The sequence below is a fragment of the Odocoileus virginianus genome, chromosome 2 (genome assembly GCF_023699985.2).
Source record: "Odocoileus virginianus isolate 20LAN1187 ecotype Illinois chromosome 2, Ovbor_1.2, whole genome shotgun sequence".
NCBI classification, from domain to species: domain Eukaryota; kingdom Metazoa; phylum Chordata; class Mammalia; order Artiodactyla; family Cervidae; genus Odocoileus; species Odocoileus virginianus.
In genome coordinates this window covers 91,701,810-91,720,748 of record NC_069675.1, presented here as the reverse complement: position 1 = coordinate 91,720,748, position 18,939 = coordinate 91,701,810, and the positions used below count along the sequence as shown (strand labels likewise).

The window sequence follows — 18,939 nt, the reverse complement described above, 5'->3', positions numbered from 1 at the left end:
ATCACTTACAAGTGGACCCTTGCAGTTCAAACCCATGTCATTCAGGGGTGCTCTGTACTTTCATCTGTTGGCAGTACACGAGGGAAGGAGAGGGTCTGAGGGTCAAGGGGCATGGCTCGTGGGAAGTCCGAGGAGAGAGGCTCAGGTGTGCAGCAGGGGTCTCAGGCGGGGTGCAGGCTGGGTCAGGAGACAAAGTGGGCTTGCTGTGCAGCGCTGTCTGCTTGCGGTTTATCGTCAGGGGATTTAAAGTGAAATCCATCTGTGCGGTTACATGATTTCTCTCCCGTGTTCAGCTGAGGAATGCAGAGGGTTGGGGTCATAAAGGCTGATGCTCTGCGGACTGTGTCCAGGGGAGTAAGAGAGTATTAAAATTGTGTTTGTGGAACTTCCCTGGTGGTCCGGTGACCAAGGCTCCACACTCCAGTGCAGGAGGCCTGGGTTCGATCCCTGTTCGAGGAACTAGATCCCACATGCCACAGCTAAAAGATCCAGCTCATGGCAGCAAAGATCCATATGCTGCAGTTAAGACCTGGTGCAGCCAAATAAATAAATAAAAATATTTTTAAAAATTATATCTGCAAAGGAATGATTATATTAGCTATAATGGCTCATGTAGTCTGGGGGTGGGGTGTTGGGAAATAAGGGAGGCTGATAGATAATTAAGAGGTGGTTCAACAGATTATAGGTTAAAGAATTTGAGGGACTTCTTGAATAAATGAGGTAGAGGTATATTAAAGTGTATTCAGGTTTTAACCTGTGGTCTAGTGGTTAGGATTTAGCACTTTCACTGCCACTGCCCAGGTTCAGTCCCTGGTCAGGGAACTGAGATATCCCACAAGGTACGTGGCAAGGCCCAAGTTTAAAAACAAACCAATTAATTTACTTAAAAATTTTAAAGTGTATTCAGTGAGTAGGTGTTCTGACTTGAGATATTGGAGTTGTTATAAATCTCCAGTGTACCCAGCGCAATCAGTGATTTGAGGAGTGGATGAAAAGGCTTTGGGAGTGACGTGGTCTAGGGATTGAGAGCCTTGGGTATTGGACATATTGTTCTTTTAGAATGATGACAGGAATTGGGGGTGGGAAAGACTGACCAAGAACTCAGGCCTTAGTGAGGGAGCAGGATGACCAAAGGCTGGTGGGTAACAGAAACAGGAAAGGAGAGGGAGAAGATGGTGCAGTTGGGTGGCTTGGGTCTCAAAGGAACAGGGGTTTTGTTTTTGTAAGAAAGGAGAATTAAGGGTTTGGACATAACAGGGCCGAGAATACCTACTCTGCCTGCTGGCCTTAAAGGTTCGGAGGCTAAGAAGAAAACCAAGTCTTCGGGACAGTAGAGGAGGAAGCATCCTCAAGGCTGGCAGGTTTCGATTACGGCAGAGAGGCGGAGGAATGGTTTTCACAAAGACAGTTTTGATTCATGGGGAGTTTGCTGATTCGTGCAGGAGTTCCAGAGGGGAGTGGAAGGTTTGGGAGGGAGGAGAGAGAGGTGTGGGGGAGGGATTAGGGACATGTAGGTCAGTGTGAGTGTGGCTGTTAGGGCAGTAATAAGACCAGAGACCCTTGAACTTTAGTTCAGATGAGTGAAGTAAAGAGATGTACTGCATAATGGAGTTAGCCCCCCATCGTCTCCGAGAAAGAAAGCACTTGGTTCCAGTACTGCTAAATGCTTCCTCAGAGAATATGGCAGCTTAGCCTAAGGTCTCAGGGAGTGATATAGCAGTTTTCAGGGAGGGCAGCTGATGCCAGGGTCACTCTGAATAAGCAGCAGAGCAAGTCTCCTGACACCAAGCATTAGGTCTGCTTACCACTCTCATTTGTTCTTGGTTGTAGTGCTCATTTACCTTACTGCTGGCAGAGCTGGATCCATTCGAGCGGCAGAAAATTCTAATTAAAAAAGAAAAAATAATACACTCTTAAAACTATAAACGTTTCCCCTTCAGGACCACCCCAGGCTCCTAGGTTGGTCTGTGCCCAGAGAATGAGAACACAGGTCCTGGAGCTAGCCGTCGTGGCCCAGTGGGGTCTGCGTGACCGGAACTGTGTGCTTTACCCTCACGCCTGTGCTCTGTCCACAGGGTCACGTAGGCACAACAGCGACCAAGAAGATCGATGTCTACCTCCCCCTGCACTCGAGCCAGGACAGACTGCTGCCAATGACGGTGGTGACCATGGCCAGCGCCAGGGTGCAGGACCTCATCGGGCTCATCTGCTGGCAGTACACGAGCGAAGGACGGGAGCCAAAGCTCAAGTAATCCTCCCTCTTCTCGGCTGCTCTGGTTTCTGGCTGTCTCCTGGCCACCTGTGCTGCCCTCTGGGCCCAGCCAGTCTTTCTGGGCATTGGCCTGGGAGCCAGATGTCCATACTGATCCAGGTCAGGCTGCTCACCAGATCTTGGGCCTGTGTGACTCAGGCTTGTTATCTCAGAGAGTCTGCCTGCAAAATACACCCAAATTTATGAATCCAGACCCAAGGAAATGCCTTTCCAAACCCTTTTATGATGCTTGCTGATATAAAAGGGGCATGGATGGTAATGAGAGGGAACTCGTGTTTGTTGAGCAGGGATCGTGAGCTGGACATGATGCTGGATGCTGCATACCTGATTTCTCATTTAATTCTCTCACTTCCTGTGAGGTGAACATCACAATTCTTGTTAGCAGCGGAGGCGGCTCAGGATCAGAGAGTTGTTCTTTGCTGATATTTACACCAGTGGGAGATGACCCAGTCAGAATTTGATTCCCAATCTGTTTGATGCCATGATTTTTACATTATTTCCCTTTGATCTGAATTATAGTTTTCTTTGTTATCAGTCAGTGGTCCAGTTTTTCCCTGGACTCCATTCCTCATTAAACTGTTAGATTGAAAATGCAGTGCTGAAAGTAGAGTCTCTGTGCCTGTACCCCGTAACTTGAAGTTGAAAGTGGTTTGCTGCTTTAGTCCTCCCATACTTGAATGTCCTGTCTGACAGGCATCCTCTCCTAGTTTTATGTGCCCTTCCTAGCAGTAGGGCTAAATGTAGTGGATGCCTTCATTTTAGAAATGGATTCTCATGGAGGTTTTTACTTCTCGCAGTTTGAGTTAGAATGGTCCAGTCTGTCGTGTGTGTGTGTAAGTACATTAAATTTGTACTTTAAATCGTTCTTTCAAGTTCTCATTGACAGTGCCTTCCACGTTGCCTGAATAAATTGTGGATATAAAGATAATCCTTATTGTTCCTATGGCAGTAGGAAGCCTTTCCAACCAAGATATCATGTAGGCTCAGAAAAGGGTTGAGTCTATAGCTATACTCAAGGCTCAGCTACGGTGTTGTCACTTTTCAGCATAAAGTGTAAACAAGCCAGTGCTAATGACATTATACATGTGTCTTGAGTTACTGCTTAGAACATTGCTTGATGTGGGAACTGAAAGCAAAAGGGGTGAAGTCACTTGCCCAGGTTACACAGTGAGTTGAACTGTGGCATACATCTTACAGAGACAGAAACTAAAGCATAGGGAGGCTAAGCAACTTTTCTATATTACATTGCAAGTGGTAGAACTGGTATTTAAATCCAAGAATTTTTTTTTTAATTGAATAAATGATTATTTTAATTCTATAGTACTTTCATGGAACTCTGCTCAGTGTTATGTGGCAGTCTGGATGGGAGGGGAGTTTGAGGGAGAATGGATACATGTATATATATGGCTGAGTCCCTTCACTGTTCACCTGAAACCATCACAGCGTTGTTAACCAGCTATACTCCAATACAAAATAAAAGTTTAAAATAAAAATTAATAAATAAACTCTATAGTGCTATGCAATTTTAGGGAGTTTCACACACATGATTTTACTTAATTCCATAATAACCTTTTCTCTCCCTTCCCCTATATTGCCCTCTCTTTCTTCTCTCCACTGGTAACTACTATTTTGTTCTTTGTATCTGTAAATCTGCTTCTTTATTGTTTTATTCACTAATTTGTTGTGTTTTTTAGATTCCACATGTAAGTGATGGCATATAGTATTTGTCTTTCTCTGACTTATTTCACTTAGCATAATGCCCCTCCAAGTCCATTTATGTTGCTGCAAATGTCAAATTTTATTCTTTTTATGGCTGAGTAGTTTTCCATTGGGGCTTCCCTGGTGGTTCAGTTGGTAAAGAATCCACCTGCAATGCAGGAGATTGCCTGCAATACAGGAGACCCAGGTTGGATTTCTGGGTGGGGAAGATCCCCTAGAGCATAAAATGGCAACTCACTCCAGTATTCTTGCCTGGAGAATCCCATAGACAGAGGAGCCTAGCGGGCTACAGTTCATGGGGTCACAAAGAGTTGGACATGACTGAAGCAATTTAGCACACATGCACACATGCGGTCAGATGACGTTGAGCGTCTTTACATATGCATATTTGACAGCTGTCTTATTTTATGAGCTCTCTGCTCAGGTCTTTTGCATATATTTTAGTCAGGTTGTTTTATTCTTGTTGAGTTAATTTTAAGAGTTCTTTGTGTATTTATCATATGTGTTTCTTGTAAAGACTTTTCTCCCAATCTGTGGCTCATGTTTTTATTCTCTTAACAGCAATTTTGGCAGAGCTGAAGTTTTTATTGTTAATGAACTCCAAGCTATCAAATTTTCATAGATGGTGCTTTTGGTTTTACAGCTAAAAAGTCATCACCAAACCTAAGGTTACCTGATTTTTCTCTTGTGTTATCTTCTAGAAGTTGCATAGTTTTGTGCTTTACGTTTAGGTGTGTGATCCATTTAGAGTTAATTTTTGTGACAGGGGTAAGGTCTGTATTGGGAATTCTTTTTTTTTTTTCATCTTAATATCCAATTGAAAAGGCCATCCTTTCTGTACTGAGTTGCTTTTGCTGCTTTGTCAAAGATCAGTTGACTGTATTTGTGTGGGTCTATTTCTGGCCTGTAAGATTTTCTTAAAACATTCCTTAATTTATATTTCTCTGTCAGATTTGAGTGAAACACTATCTTTTTAGGAACACCCATTTGTAAAAGAAAAATAAAATTCTGTGAGGTTTCACCCTCTCAAGAACTTGAGATGGGAAATGTGAACTTGTTCTTGACACAAAACCATGTTTATTTTACTTCGTAGATAATTTTAAACATTTTTATGAATAATTCTGAATAGTCTTATTTTTTATGCAGTTTTTTTGGTCGTATTTTATGACTCTGTTGTACACTAGAGTGGCCATTCCTTGCCTTCTTCTCTTCACTTGTCCCTTAGACATTCAACGTATTTCACTGGTCTCTAAATTCTGTTGCCCTTCATTAGGCTATTGAGAGATGAACTACTGAAAACTTGAAAGATTTTGCTGTAGTATACACAGCTGCAATAGTGTATTTCGGAGTATTATCTCAGTGTTCAGTGGGTGAAAGTTTCTGTCTGTGGAGCAGTCCTGTTCAAATGAAATACAATGCAATCACCTCACACCTGCGAGAATGACTGGCATAAAAAAGACAAGATAACAAGTGTTGGGGAGACTGTGGAGAAAAGGGAGCCCTTGTGACTGTTGGTTGGGATGTAAATTGGTACAGGCATTATGGAAAACAGTATAGAGAGGTTCCTTGGAAAATTAAAAATAGAACTTCTGTATGATCCAGCAATCCCACTTCTGAGTATATATCCATAGGAAATGCAAACAGGATCTCAAAGAGATACCTACGCTGCCAAGTTCATTGCAGCATTATTCACTATAGCCAAGATAAGAAAACAACCTAAGAGTTCATCTGTGAATGAATGGATAAAGGTGATGTGGTGTATATATGCACACAGTGGAATATTATTCAGTCATGAGAAAAAAGGCAATCCTGCTATTTTCAACAATATAGATGGATCTCAAGGACATGATACTAAATGAGATAAGTCAGATGGAGAAAGACAAATACTGTGATATCACTTATAGGTGGAATCTAGAAAAGTGAATTCATAGAAACAGATTAGAATGGTAGTTTCCAGGGGCTAGGGAATGAGGGAAATGGGAAGATGTTGGTCAAAGGTTATAAACTTTCAGTTGGAAGTTCTTGGGATCAAAGTACAGTGAAGTTCAGAAGTGTCAGTTCAGTTCAGCCTCTCAGTCCTGTCTGACTCTTTGTGACCCCATGGACTGCAGTACCTCCAGGCTTCCCTGTCTATCACCAACTCCTGGAGCTTTCTCAAACTCATGTCCATTGAGTCAGTGATTCCATCCAGCCATATCATCCTCTGTCGTCCCCTTCTCCTGCATTGAGTCTTTCCCAGCATCAGGGTCTTTTCCAGTTAATCAGTTCTTCACATCAGGTGGCCAAAGTATTGGAGTTTCAGCTTCAGCATCAGTCCTTCCAATGAATATTCAAGACCGATTTCCTTTAGGATTGACAGGTTTGATCTTCTTGCAGTCCAAGGGATTCTCAAGAGTCTTCTCCAACACCACAGTTCAAAAGCATCAGTTCTTTGGTGCTCAGTTTTGTTTATGGTCCAATTCCACATCCGTACATGACCACTGGAAAAAACCTAGCTTTGACTAGACGGACATTTGTCAGCAAAGTAATATCTCTGCTTTTTAATATGTTGCCTTGGCTTTTCTTCCAAGCAGCAAGTGTCTTTTAATTTCAGGGCTGCAGTCACCATCTGCAGTGATTTTGGAGCCCAAGAAAATAAAGTCTGTCACTTTTGCCATTGTTTCCCCATCTATTTGCCTTGAAGCGATGGGACCTGATGCCATGATCTTTGTTTTTTGATTGTTGAGTTTTAAGCCAGCTTTTTCCCTCTCCTCTTTCACTTTCATCAAGAGGCTCTTTAGTTCCTCTTTGCTTTCTCCCATAAGGGTGGTGTCATCTGCATATCTGAGGTTATTGATACTTCTCTTGGCAGTCTTGATTCCAGCTTGTCCTTCCTCCAGCCTGGCATTTCACATGATGTACTCTGCATGTAACTTAAATAAGCAGGGTGACGATATAAAGCCTTGCCATACTCCTTTCCCAATTTGGAACCAGTCCATTGTTCCATGTCCGGTTCTAACTGTTGCTTCTTTTCCTGCATACAGATTTCTCAGGAGGCAGGTCAGGTGGTCTGATATTCCCATCTCTTGAAGAATTTTCCAGTTTGTTGTGATCCACACAGTCAAAGGCTTTGGCGTAGTCAGTAAAACAGAAGTACATGTTTTTCTAGAATTCTCTTGCTTTTTCAGTGATCCAACAGATGTTGGCAATTTGATCTCTGGTTCCTCTGCCTTTTCTAAATCCAGCTTGAACATCTGGAAGCTCTCGGTTTACATACTGTTGAAGCCTGGCTTGGAGAATTTTGAGCATTACTTTGCTAGCATGTGAGATGAATTTAATTGTGTGGTAGTTTGAGCATTCTTTGGCATTGCCTTTCTTTGGGATTGGAATGAACACTGACCTTTTCCAGTCCCGTGACCCCTGCTGAGCTTTCCAAATTTGCTGGCATATTGAGTGCAGCATTTTAACAGCATCATCTTTTAGGATTTGAAATAGCTCAACTAGAATTCCATCACCTCCACTAGCTTTCGTAGTGATGCTTCCTAAGGCACAGTTTACTTCGTATTTTAGGATGTCTGGCTCTAGGTGAGTGATCACACCATCATGGTTATCTGGGTCATTAAGATCATTTTTATATAGTTCTTCTGTGTATTCTTGCCACCTCTTCTTAAGATCTTCTGCTTCTGTTAGGTCCATATCGTTTCTGTCCTTTATCATGTCCATCTTTGCATGAAATGTTCCCTTGGTAGCTCTAATTTTCTTGAGATCTCTGGTCTTGCCCATTCTATTGTTTTCCTCGATTTCTTTGCATTGATCACTGAGGAAGTCTTTCTTATCTCTTCTTGCTATGCTTTGGAACTCTGCATTCAGATGGATATATCTTTCCTTTTCTCCTTTGCCTTTTGCTTCTCTTCTTTTCTCAGCTATTTGTAAGGCCTCCTCAGACAAGTATTTTGCCTTTCTGCATTTCTTTATCATGGGAATGGTCTTGATCCCTGCCTCCTGTACAATGTCACGAACCTCTGTCCAAAGTTTTTCAGGCATCCTCTCTATCAGATCTAATCCCTTGAATCTGTTTGTTACTTCTACTGTATAATCGTTAAGGAATTTGACTTAGGTCATACCTGGATGGTCTAGTGGTTTTCCTTTCTTTCTTGAAGTCTGAATTTGGCAATAAGGAGTTCATGATCTGAGCTACAATCTGCTCCCGATATTGTTTCTGCTGACTGTATAGAGCTTCTCCATCTTTGACTGCAAGGAATATGATCAGTCTTGATTTCGGAATTGACCATCTGGTGATGTCCTTGTGTAGAGTCATCTCTTTTGTTGTTGGAAGAGGGCGTTTGCTATGACCAGCAGGTTCTTTCAGCAAAACTCTCTGAGCCTTTGCCCTGCTTCATTTGTACTCTAACACCAAATTTGCCTGTTACTCCAGGTATCTCTTGACTTCCTACTTTTGCATTCCAGTCCCCTATGATGAAAAGGACATCTTTTTTGGTGTTAGTTCTAGAAGGTCTTGTAGGTCATCATAGAACCATTCAACTTCAGCTTCTTTGGCATTAGTGGTTGGGGCATAGACTTGACTGTGATATTGAATGGTTTGCCTTATAAACAAATAGAGATCATTCTGTCATTTTTGATATTGCACCCAAGTACTGCATTCCAGACTCTTTTGTTGACTATGAGGGCTACTCCATTTCTTCTAAGGGATTCTTGCCCACGGTAGTAGATATAATGGTCATCTGAGTTAAATTCGTCCATTCTGGTCCATTTTAGATTCCTAAAATGTCTATGTTCACTCTTGTCATCTCCTGTTTGACCACTTCCAATTTACCTTGATTCATGGACCTAACATTTAGGTTCCTGTGCAATATTGTTCTTTACAGCATCAGACTTTATTTCCGTCGCCAGTCACAACTGGATGTTGTTTTCACTGTCAATCCGTCTCTTCATTCTTTCTGGAGTTACTTCATTCTTCATTCTTTCTGGAGTCATTCTTTCTGAGAAGTCTTTAAGAGTCCCAAATGTTCTGCCCATGATGGAGGTACTAGCTAATGCTACTTGGTAGTAATCATTTGGTAATATGTGAGCCTGTCAAAGCAACACCTTAAACTTACACAATGTTACACGTCAATTATATTTTAATAAAGCTGAAAAAAAATTTATAATACAAGCTCCAAATGTAAGCCACATTTACAATTTTAATTTTCTAGTAATCACATATTTAAAACATTTCCAAGAAGTGAAATTAATTTTCATAAATAGTTTAAGCCATTATAGAAAAAATTATCATTTCAATATGTAATTGATATAAAATTATTAATGAGATGTTTTTGTTATTTTGGGGGTCACGTTTTCAATATCTAGTGTTTATATGCTATTTACAGCACATCTCAGTTCAGACTAGCCACATTCCAAGAGGCTTCCCCGGTGACTCAGAGGTAAAGAATCCGACTGCCAATGCAAAAAGCTCAAGAGAGGTGGGTTTGATCCGTGGGTCAGGAAGATTACCCTGGAGGAGGAAATGGCAGCCCGCTCTAGTATTCTTGCCTGGAAAATTCCGTGGACAGAGGAGCCTGGCAGGCTACAGTCTGTGGGGTCGCACAGAGTTTGACACAACTGAGTAGGCACACACATGTTATACGGGCTCAGTAACCACGGGTTTGGACAGTGCAGCTGTAGCGTATACCAGCACATGATACAGCCACACAACGGATTTCACTGTGGATTCAGTTTATTCTCATGTAAACCCAGCTACCTAGAGTCCTTTGGAAACTTGGTGGACCTTGTAGATAGCTGAGGTTTATCTCATTCAGTATTGAGGTTGCTTTATTTTTGTAATTTTTCATGGAAGCTCTCTAACCTGTGGTAACATTTTCATCTGCCTTCTTAATCAGTAAATAACATAGTGGTCAGGAGTATGGGATTCAAAGCCATTGTCTGGGTTTGCATTCTGGCGCTGACCATCAGGGTGATCTCGGATAAATTACTTCAGCCTGTATTCCAGTTTTCCTATGTGTAAGATGAGGATAGGAACTTCCTATCAGGGTAGTTATAAAATTAAAATGAGAAAATATGTGGCAACTGCTCCATACATGTTTGTTTCTGTTGTTGCTAAATACTGTAACTCCAGCAGCTAGTACTGCAACCAATACTAGTGTTAATTCAGCAGTAATAGCATAATTTAGTCCTTTTCTGATAGCTCACATAATTGTACCATGCTGTGATACACTGATGCCCTCATGGGCTTATCAAAGTATCTAGGAACATTTGACTTTATTGTATGTTTTCTGACAGCTTTGCAGTTTGAGTTCTTTATACTCCCTGTCCCTCCCCCCTTTCTTTTTTTTTTTCTGTCTGCATCCCCACCATGGTGTACTCTTCTCCCATTTCTTGATTGCTGCTTCTAATTTATACTCCTTAGAGTCATCACAGAGAACCCTTTACCTAAATAACAGCCTGACGTGCCCTTCCTATTTTGACCCCCAGCTATGCTCCCATACATTCTAACACGTCACATTCTTTAACTGGCAGCTTCTTGACATACAGCTTCTGCTTCTACCATTTCCTTAGAAACATCTTTCTCACTGTTCTCTTGATACCCTGCTTAATCTCAAAGACTTAAGTCCCTCATCATTTCTTCATTCAGGAAATATTTATGGAGTTTCAGACCCTGGGTATCAAGGATAAAATGGAGAACAAGAGAAATGCAGTTGCTGCACTCAAAAAATTTACAGTTTGGTGGGGAAGAAGAAATTATCAAGTGTAATAGCACTTTGTAACTGGCTCATTTCACTTATCATTTGTATTCATTCATGCATTCAGTAAATATTTATTGAGTGTTTGCTATATACCAGGCATTTTGCTGGGTGTACAGTGGTGAGTGGAACAAGATATGGTTTCTCTTCCATGAATTCCACAAGCTAGTGAAGGAAATGGGCACATAATTCAAATAATTAAACCAAATTATGTTTGCTTAGAAGCTGAGTTAAGTGCTCTGCAGGGAAGGAATGCCACTGTGAGAGCATCACCTGGGAGCCAGGGGTGTGGGGGGAGTGGGGGAGCTTCCTCAGAAAGTGAGGCCCAAGGCATTTGGCAGATGGAACGGTTTGGCAGCAATGCTGTGGCAGGCGGAAGTGTGTAGTGGTCAGGGGACTTGAAGACAGCAATAGAAAGTGACCCAGAAGGAGCCTAGACAGAACTATATGAAGGTCTTGCTTCTGCTTAAAAATTAGTGGGCATTTTCTCACTAAAACTTTACCAGGGAATTTAGATTTAACTATTCCTGTCTGAGGTTGCTGTGGCTTGACAAGTCTTGTGATGTTATTTATGAGTTTTACTTTCTATTTATGGGGGATGTGTTTTGGAGAAAAGGAAATCTTGAGAGTCTTAAAAATCTTTAACTCTGACTTCAAAGAGCTGAACTTCTGACTTCAAAGAGCTGAACTTCTGAGCTGCAACCATCGTAATCTTTTTCTCTCTTGCTAATGCCTGACATACTCTTAATATTCTCACCAAACTGAACAGCAAAGCTCATGTATTGAGCATTCTAGACATTTCAGAATCATGCATTATTTCATCTTTCATTTGAAAAGAGCAAACATTAGTCTATCTCATGATCATACTTTAGTGTGTTTTGCATTTTCTGAAGATAAGAGATGAATTTCTACATTTGGTAGAAATCTGTGGTACTCCCTGGAATGCTCCTGAATTTTCATTTATGAACTAAATGCCGTCTATTTATGGGCTTATGGCTTCTGTCTCTTCATAAAAACCATACTGCCATTTGAACATAAAGTGAATGTCGGTCAACAGTTCAGTGAGATAAAATTTTGTACAGAAAAATTTAGCTTTATTTGATGAGATATGAATAAGCGAAATTCAGTTAATTGTACTCATTAAAGCTTTGGAGGTAAATATTTCTCTCCAAAGGATCTCTCTTTGACAGCAGGCTCCATTTTACATCCATTCATTATTTAAACTTTCATTCCTCTTTCAAACTCAATGGTACCTCAAAGGACCTGCACTAACCATGCCAACCCAGCTCTTAAAATTAAGCCTCTTCTTGTAGATCCAGTTGTCTTGTACTTATTTGTGAGTGTTTTGATCATTCTTCTCCCTCTGGTAGTGACACACAGAGGACTCTTGATAGTTAATTCAACTTCTGTGTAATCAGAAACTTAAAAGTGGTAGAAGAAATTTTGGCAAAATGAGACTCTTTCTCCATGCCAGGCACTGTGCAATTAATTATGTTGTTTAATCTTTATCAGACCCTGTTGCAGTCATTGTGGTTATTTCCTCCTTAATTCCAAAACCTGGTAGAGTAAATGACCACATGCGTGAACCAGGCTGGCTATGCTCAGAGTCTCTAGGATGAATGATTTTCTCTTTGTAGTGGAGTGAGAGGATTGCCCAGCCTTCTTTGTCCTGTTCCATATTTCTAAATTGTCCACAGTAAGAATGTGTTACCCTTATCAAAAATTTAATTAAGTATTTTATAAAGAAGGGCTTCCCTTGTGGCTCAGCTGGTAAAGAATCTGCCTGCGACACAGGAGACCTCGGTTCGATTCCTGTGTTGGGAACATCCCCTGGAAAAGGGAAGGGCTACCCACTCCAGTATTCTGGCCTGGAGAATTCCATGGATTTTATCAAGAAAGGAAAATGAAAGTTATATATATATATATTGTGGGACATCTGGAAAGTATAGAAAGTTAGAAAGAAAAAAGTGCTCATTGCTTGAATGTTAACATAATCTTTATAAACATTTTGGTCCCTTTTCTTCTAGTCTTTTTATATGTATGTAATTGAACGTTTGTATATAGTTGTAATAATTTCTTATTGTTTTTTTTCTCCATAAAAAACTGAGATGCCAGTACTCACATCTTAATGAACTGTAAGAATGCCTCTTTGGTTTTCTCTTTCTCCTAGGCCTTCTTCCTTGTCTTAAATTGCAATCTCTACACATGTGCATTGCCTTGAAAACCCCATTTGGCTAACAGATATCAGTGTGACAAGCAAGAAAAAGAAAGGCTTATTACTCCTTCTCTTCTCATTAACACACACATCATTAATAATACCCAGTATGTTTTTTTCATGGGTTGAGTGATTCGGTCTACACATGCATATATTCTTTCATTTAACCAATATTTGTTAAGTACCGTCTAAATGCCAGCCATTTTACTCTTAAGTGAGAATGCAGAGACAATAGAATCCTTGCTCTTTAGGAGAACATAGATGCATAAATAAGAAAAAGAGCAGTATGGTAAGTTACATGCAGAAGTAACAGCCAAGTTCTATAAGAATGCCGGGGAGAATACCTTGATTTCCAAATGATTTTCCTAAAGAAATCAAAGAAAGCCTGTTACGAGTAAGAAAATGGAACTCAGACAGATTTGGCCACATAGCTCGTTCTTGTTTGTGTTAGCGTTTAAAGCGGATCTGACTGGAAAACCTCTCTTCCTTCCACCAAACTGTCATGAAGAGGTGCCCCATTTTCACCGTCTTGGAAGCTCTAGATATCTATAGTTGGCGTGTTTCTGAGTCAAGAACCTAAAGCTGCCTCTCTTTTTCTCTCCCCACTTCAAAATGCCACTAAATTCTGAAGTGATCAAAGTGTAATGAAAGAGAAGTAAGGAGACCTGAGTTCTCTGGAAACTGATTTTGCCACCATTTAATTAGGTGATCATGGCACCTTATTCTTCTTTGAAATAGGCATCTATTTCCTATTTGTAAAAGTGAGGAGGTTGAAATAAATCTCTCTAAGCTTCTAATGTTTTTTAAATATGTGTCATGGTTTTCTTTTCCTTTTTAGCGTATGTAGCATTTCTGTAAGATTGTAGGAACAAGGACCTTGGGAAATCTTGACACACCATGGCGTTGGCAGAGGGGTAGATGGGAGTCAAGAGTGGGGGCTCTTGACTGCCTGAGTTTGAATCTCAGCTCTGTCACTTACCTGTTGTTTAATCTTGAACAAACCACTTAACCTCACTGAGCGTCAGTTTTGTAATTTGTAAAATAGAAATAATAACTCACACAGTTGGTGGGAAGATGGAATGAGCTCGTGTATCTAAACCACTTTGCACAGTGTCTGGCACATTAGTACCCAGTGAATGTAGCCAGTGATACCAGTGGCTGTTGCACCGGTACTAATTTGGAGTCCTGAAGCAGTTTTAGAAGTCAGAGTATACCACGGTAGCTTCTTTTATTCATGGTTCCTGTATACAGGCACAGAGAAACCAGTATCCATGCCTAGCATATGGAATTTTAGTCATTTCCCCCCTTATATGTTGAATTAAGGGTTTGGTAGGGGAGCCCTGTTTACTACTAAACTTTGCTGATGACCCAGAGAAGACTTCATTAATTTGTATAATTGGGTGAACTATTCATTCTTTTCCTTGCTGTGTTCCCAGTGCTCAGGACAGACTATAGCATAGCCTAGGCATTTCAGTTGCTTTTTGAATGAACACGTGGTGTCACACTTTATATTCAAGAACTGGGAGAGAAGAGCACTTGGCGCAGTGAGTCTTTTGGCTTTCAGAGCTTAGCCTGTGACATTTGCCGAGTTTGTTTGGGAGGGGATTTGGGGGCGTCCCATGACAATCAAAGCAGAATTCTTCTGATACCAATGTTTGGCTTTCCGCTTTGATCAATAGACTTATTATTTGCCCTTGAAACCTCTGTGGTGCTAGGGACTCACAGACATTCCTCAGGATGATTTGCACAGCAGTAAATAACCTGTGCCGTCCATCGCTTGCTTCATCAGTGTCCTCCCTGTTCATAAACTCCCAGAGGCTCAGTCCCCAAGGCTGGAGCGCAGCGACACATTCACTCCAGTTGGTACATAGAACATGTCTCCCAGTTTCACTGTTGCTTTGTTGCTCTAGTGCGCATCCACGATTTGTCTTCAAGGGTTGACCTAACTGTTGAAGTTATTTTCCATCTGACTTTATTATCATTACTACCATTTATTTTTCTATCTCTGTTATATGCTAGGCACTACATATATCATCTCATCAAAACTTCACAGCCACCTCTGGGTAATTGTACCATTTTTGTAGAAGTGGGATGTGAAGGAGATGAAGCTTATTCTCTGAACTCACATAGCCCATGAGCAATGCGGCTTCAGTTTGAATTCAAGTCTCTTTGGACACAAAGCCCTTAGCTATTATCCTATGATATTTTCCTCATCTGAAGGGCTTTCTTTCGCTTCTCCAAGTGTTTTGTGTTGAAGTTGGTAACCTTTTGCAAAGATTGGTAAGTTTCCCATACCATTCAGAGATGAATTAAAAAAAATTTTAACAGCATTGCAAACACATGAAATTTATAGTGACAAACATAGCCAGATTACTTTCTTGTTATCCATCCATTTAGTAAATTTACAGTTCCCATTAATTTTAATCTGTCCTTATTACCTGTTTTATATAATAAATATCTCTTAGTCATGACAGACTGAGTATAGATTACCTGAAGTACGCTCTCTCTCAATAAGCAGAGTTGCAGCTAAAGATTTGTGCATTAATTGGGAAAATTGCAAATCAGGTAGTCAGTGAAATAATTCATTGTCACATCCAATCAATAAACTTTGTAAATCAACTCATTTAATTCAAAAAATGATCTATATAGATCAAGCAACCAATTAAACAATTAGCATACACTTTGCAATTAATTAATTTAAGCATCAATCATATCATTTAAACTCCAAATTTAAGCCATAGAATTTAGACTCCTACCTCCTTGTGAACTATTAGGTTCAAACTCTCAGTGTTAGCAGATCTACAGTTTCATGATTGAACTTTGGTGCAGGGTATCTTCAAGCATTTTAGTTATTTCAGTGTTAAATTTTCTTTATGTTGGTGCAGTTTTCCACTGCTTTGCAGCAAATTGTCTTTTTATTTTCCTCAAAGGAGAAGGAGTGTCAATTCTAAACTGGGTAGAGCTGGAGTCTGGGAGTACTGACTGGACGTTCTAGGGAAGTGAGACAAGTCCAAACGTGTTGATAGTTGAGAAGCTTAGTTATCTACATCAGGATAAATTGGGTCATTTGCTTTTACTGTGTTAAGTTCCTTGGTATTTAAAATCAGATCTATCAAGAGAGCCCGATATTCTTCGGAAAAAGGAGAACAGTAAAGACTGTCTTGGTTACCCTGAGCACTTCTTCTGAGCTAGAGCACAGATATTTTCTTAATCCTGAGCATAAATCAGAGGTCTGTGACTCCCTTCAAATAATTTTTCCTCCTTTATAGTTTTGTCTCTCTTTTGTGATACTTATTTTATTTACACTTATAGCTAATGTAGTACTTCCTTTCCCCTGCTGCTATTCACTAAACTTCTTTAGAGGGTCTATACTCAAATCTCGTCTTTGATCTAAGGCGTTAAGTCGCATGTCTTACATATAACAGATGCTCCGTAAATAGTCACTGGAAGAATAGGACAGTGTTAACATCCTCATTTCACACTGTGTCTCTCCCCCTTCGCACTGCTGTGTATGTGTTTTCTCTTTATCAGAGGAAGCAGGGTTTGGGAGATCTCACTGATTCCAGGCTTCAGGGTAGGAGCAGCGGTGTCCGGGTTGGCTTGCCGTCCACCACACCTCTGGTCTCTGCATCCCTCCTGTACGTTGGTGCTCACTTACCTTTTTTATTTCCCTACAGTGACAATGTCAGTGCCTACTGCCTGCATATTGCCGAGGATGATGGGGAGGTTGACACAGACTTTCCCCCACTGGATTCCAACGAGCCCATTCATAAGTTTGGCTTCAGTACTTTGGCCCTGGTTGAAAAGTATTCATCTCCCGGTCTGACATCCAAAGAGTCGCTCTTTGTTCGAATGTGAGTATTGACACTGTTACTTATCTCACAATCTTACCTCTCTGCCTTTTAGGGTTTTGGATTTGATTTTGGTTTTCTTATCAGATGAATGATATTTTCTATCTGGAGAGTGAACATGAAATGATGACTTCCAGAGAGATGGGGACAACATTTGCATCTTATTCCAGGCCACTGCACCTGGGGTAAATTGTATTAAGTCTGTCTCAAAAGTTGTGTCTATGTACCAAGCCTCTGGAAATATTGGGGCACTTTGGACCTTATGAAGGAAAAATTTGACATTTTCCTCTTTCTCATCAAGGAATCCAAACTGAAAATGTGTGTTGCAATCACTTCTCTTTTGTGACTTAAAATACTTCTTTTTCTCTCCAATTTTATTCAAGTCAAATTTGATTTTCTTCTTAGTTACCTTCCTTTAGACTGAGCAGAGGTTCTTAACCTTGTCTGTGCCTTTGGTAGTCTGCTAAAGCCTACAGAAGCCCTTCTCAGAAAAGTGTTTGTAAATGCAGAGAATAATATTCAGAGTACAAGAAAATCCAATTATATTTAAATAGTTATCAAATTATTAAACAAATTTGTGATATATGTACTGGCTTTATCAATACATTAAATGACAAGACCCAGAGGCAGGTCTAACAGTAACTCCTGAGGTCTCCTGTTTCACGGTAGTAATAAGTTAAATGGCACCTGAGACAGCTGCCACAGCTGTAATGATGCTGTCTGTGGTTTCTGTGCATGACGGACTCACCAGTGCTGCTCACAGAACCGTGATTTGCTGACCACCTTCATAATTCCAGGAAATGCTAAATGTCAGAAGTTAGTTAAAATAAAAATGTGACTTTTGTCCACTCATGTCTATAGAGCACCTGAGTCTTATACATACGTCCTGGCTGTTAGGGGAAAGCCTGCAGTGTCTTCTCAGTTTAAGCTTTTCTAACGGAGGCCGTGACATTGCCCCTCCTGGCCATCTCCTCGGGACAGTAGCGGTCCCTTTGGCACCCCCTGCTGTTCGTAACCAGCAAATGCACTGTCGAGAAGAGGGATCCCTCTAGAGGGCTTTCCCCTGTCTTTTAAAAGCATATTGCCTTTGTTTCAGATTTTTTACTAAAAATAGGATTATGCTACCTAGGATATACGAGTATTTTGGATGTTTCTACCCTTGAGCAAAGAAAGAAACCTGAGTGCCTGGGAGTGAGTCGGGGGTAGCTCTTCATGGTCATTTCATCCCTACCATTAAGTCATTTTTAGTGTACATAGCAGCAAAGATGTTTCCTTCTTTTAACATTTTGGAGGGACTAAAACAACAACTTTAAAGAATATTTAAAGTAGTTTAAAAGTTATCCAATGATTCCTCCATTCCAGTATAATTATTTTCATTTTTGTATAATCATTTCCATGTGTATATATATTACACTTTCAGTTCTAGCATACATATTGTGTTATTTTTACTTAATATTATATTCCAAATATTTTGATATCTGTTCTTAATTCCTGCAATCTACATTTATTATGTAATGTCTCAGACCTTTGATAAAAACCTGCAGCTGCTTTTCTAACAAACTGTTGATCAGCAAAAATTAAGGGGCTACAGAAACACTTATTTTTATGCTGTTCCTTTTTGGGCTTCATGCAAAGGCAATTCTGTGTAAATGTACAGTTGACTGTGGTTTGGAAATCTGAAAATCAGTCCATCCTTGTTATAAAAAATTTTTTTCACAATAGTAATTATACTGATGTTCATATTGTATAAAATAACTCATTTAATAAAGTAGTACTTTGATTTTTCAGGGGAAAAAAATCAAAGAGACAGCCCCTTATTCTCATGGAGCTTTCTGTCTAATGGGGTGACAGTTGTCAAACAGACCATTCAAATGTGATGAGCAGTACAACAGAAAAATGTATGAGATGAAATAGATGCCTGTCACAGGGTGTTTAGATTGTTTCCCTGATTTGGTTTTAATAAGTGACTCTTTAAAGATAGTCCTTATCTAAATCCCTTTTGTTTCTGTTGAATAACTTCCTTAGGAAAGTTCCCTCTGAGTAGGATTATTGGTCAGGGTAAAAAACATCTTCAGATTCTCACTTTGTATTGACATACATAGCCTTCTGAAGATGTATCCATTATAGTGCTACCAATAAAGTTTG

The 18,939-nt window shown here is 40.2% G+C and overlaps 1 protein-coding gene across 8 annotated transcripts in view; it reads left to right on the top strand.

Moving 5' to 3' along the window:
- The window catches only part of MAPKAP1 (MAPK associated protein 1), a 228,139-nt gene that overhangs the window by 105,809 nt on the left and 103,391 nt on the right, over positions 1-18,939 (top strand). For 6 of the 8 annotated variants that reach the window (XM_020874418.2, XM_020874411.2, XM_020874403.2 and 3 more), the window contains 2 exons: positions 2,076-2,248; positions 16,621-16,797. In XM_020874418.2, the coding sequence (XP_020730077.1) occupies positions 2,076-2,248; positions 16,621-16,797 (350 nt within the window). The remainder of the gene's footprint in view (positions 1-2,075; positions 2,249-16,620; positions 16,798-18,939) is intronic. The other 2 variants (XM_070452979.1, XM_070452972.1) reach the window with 1 other exon arrangement.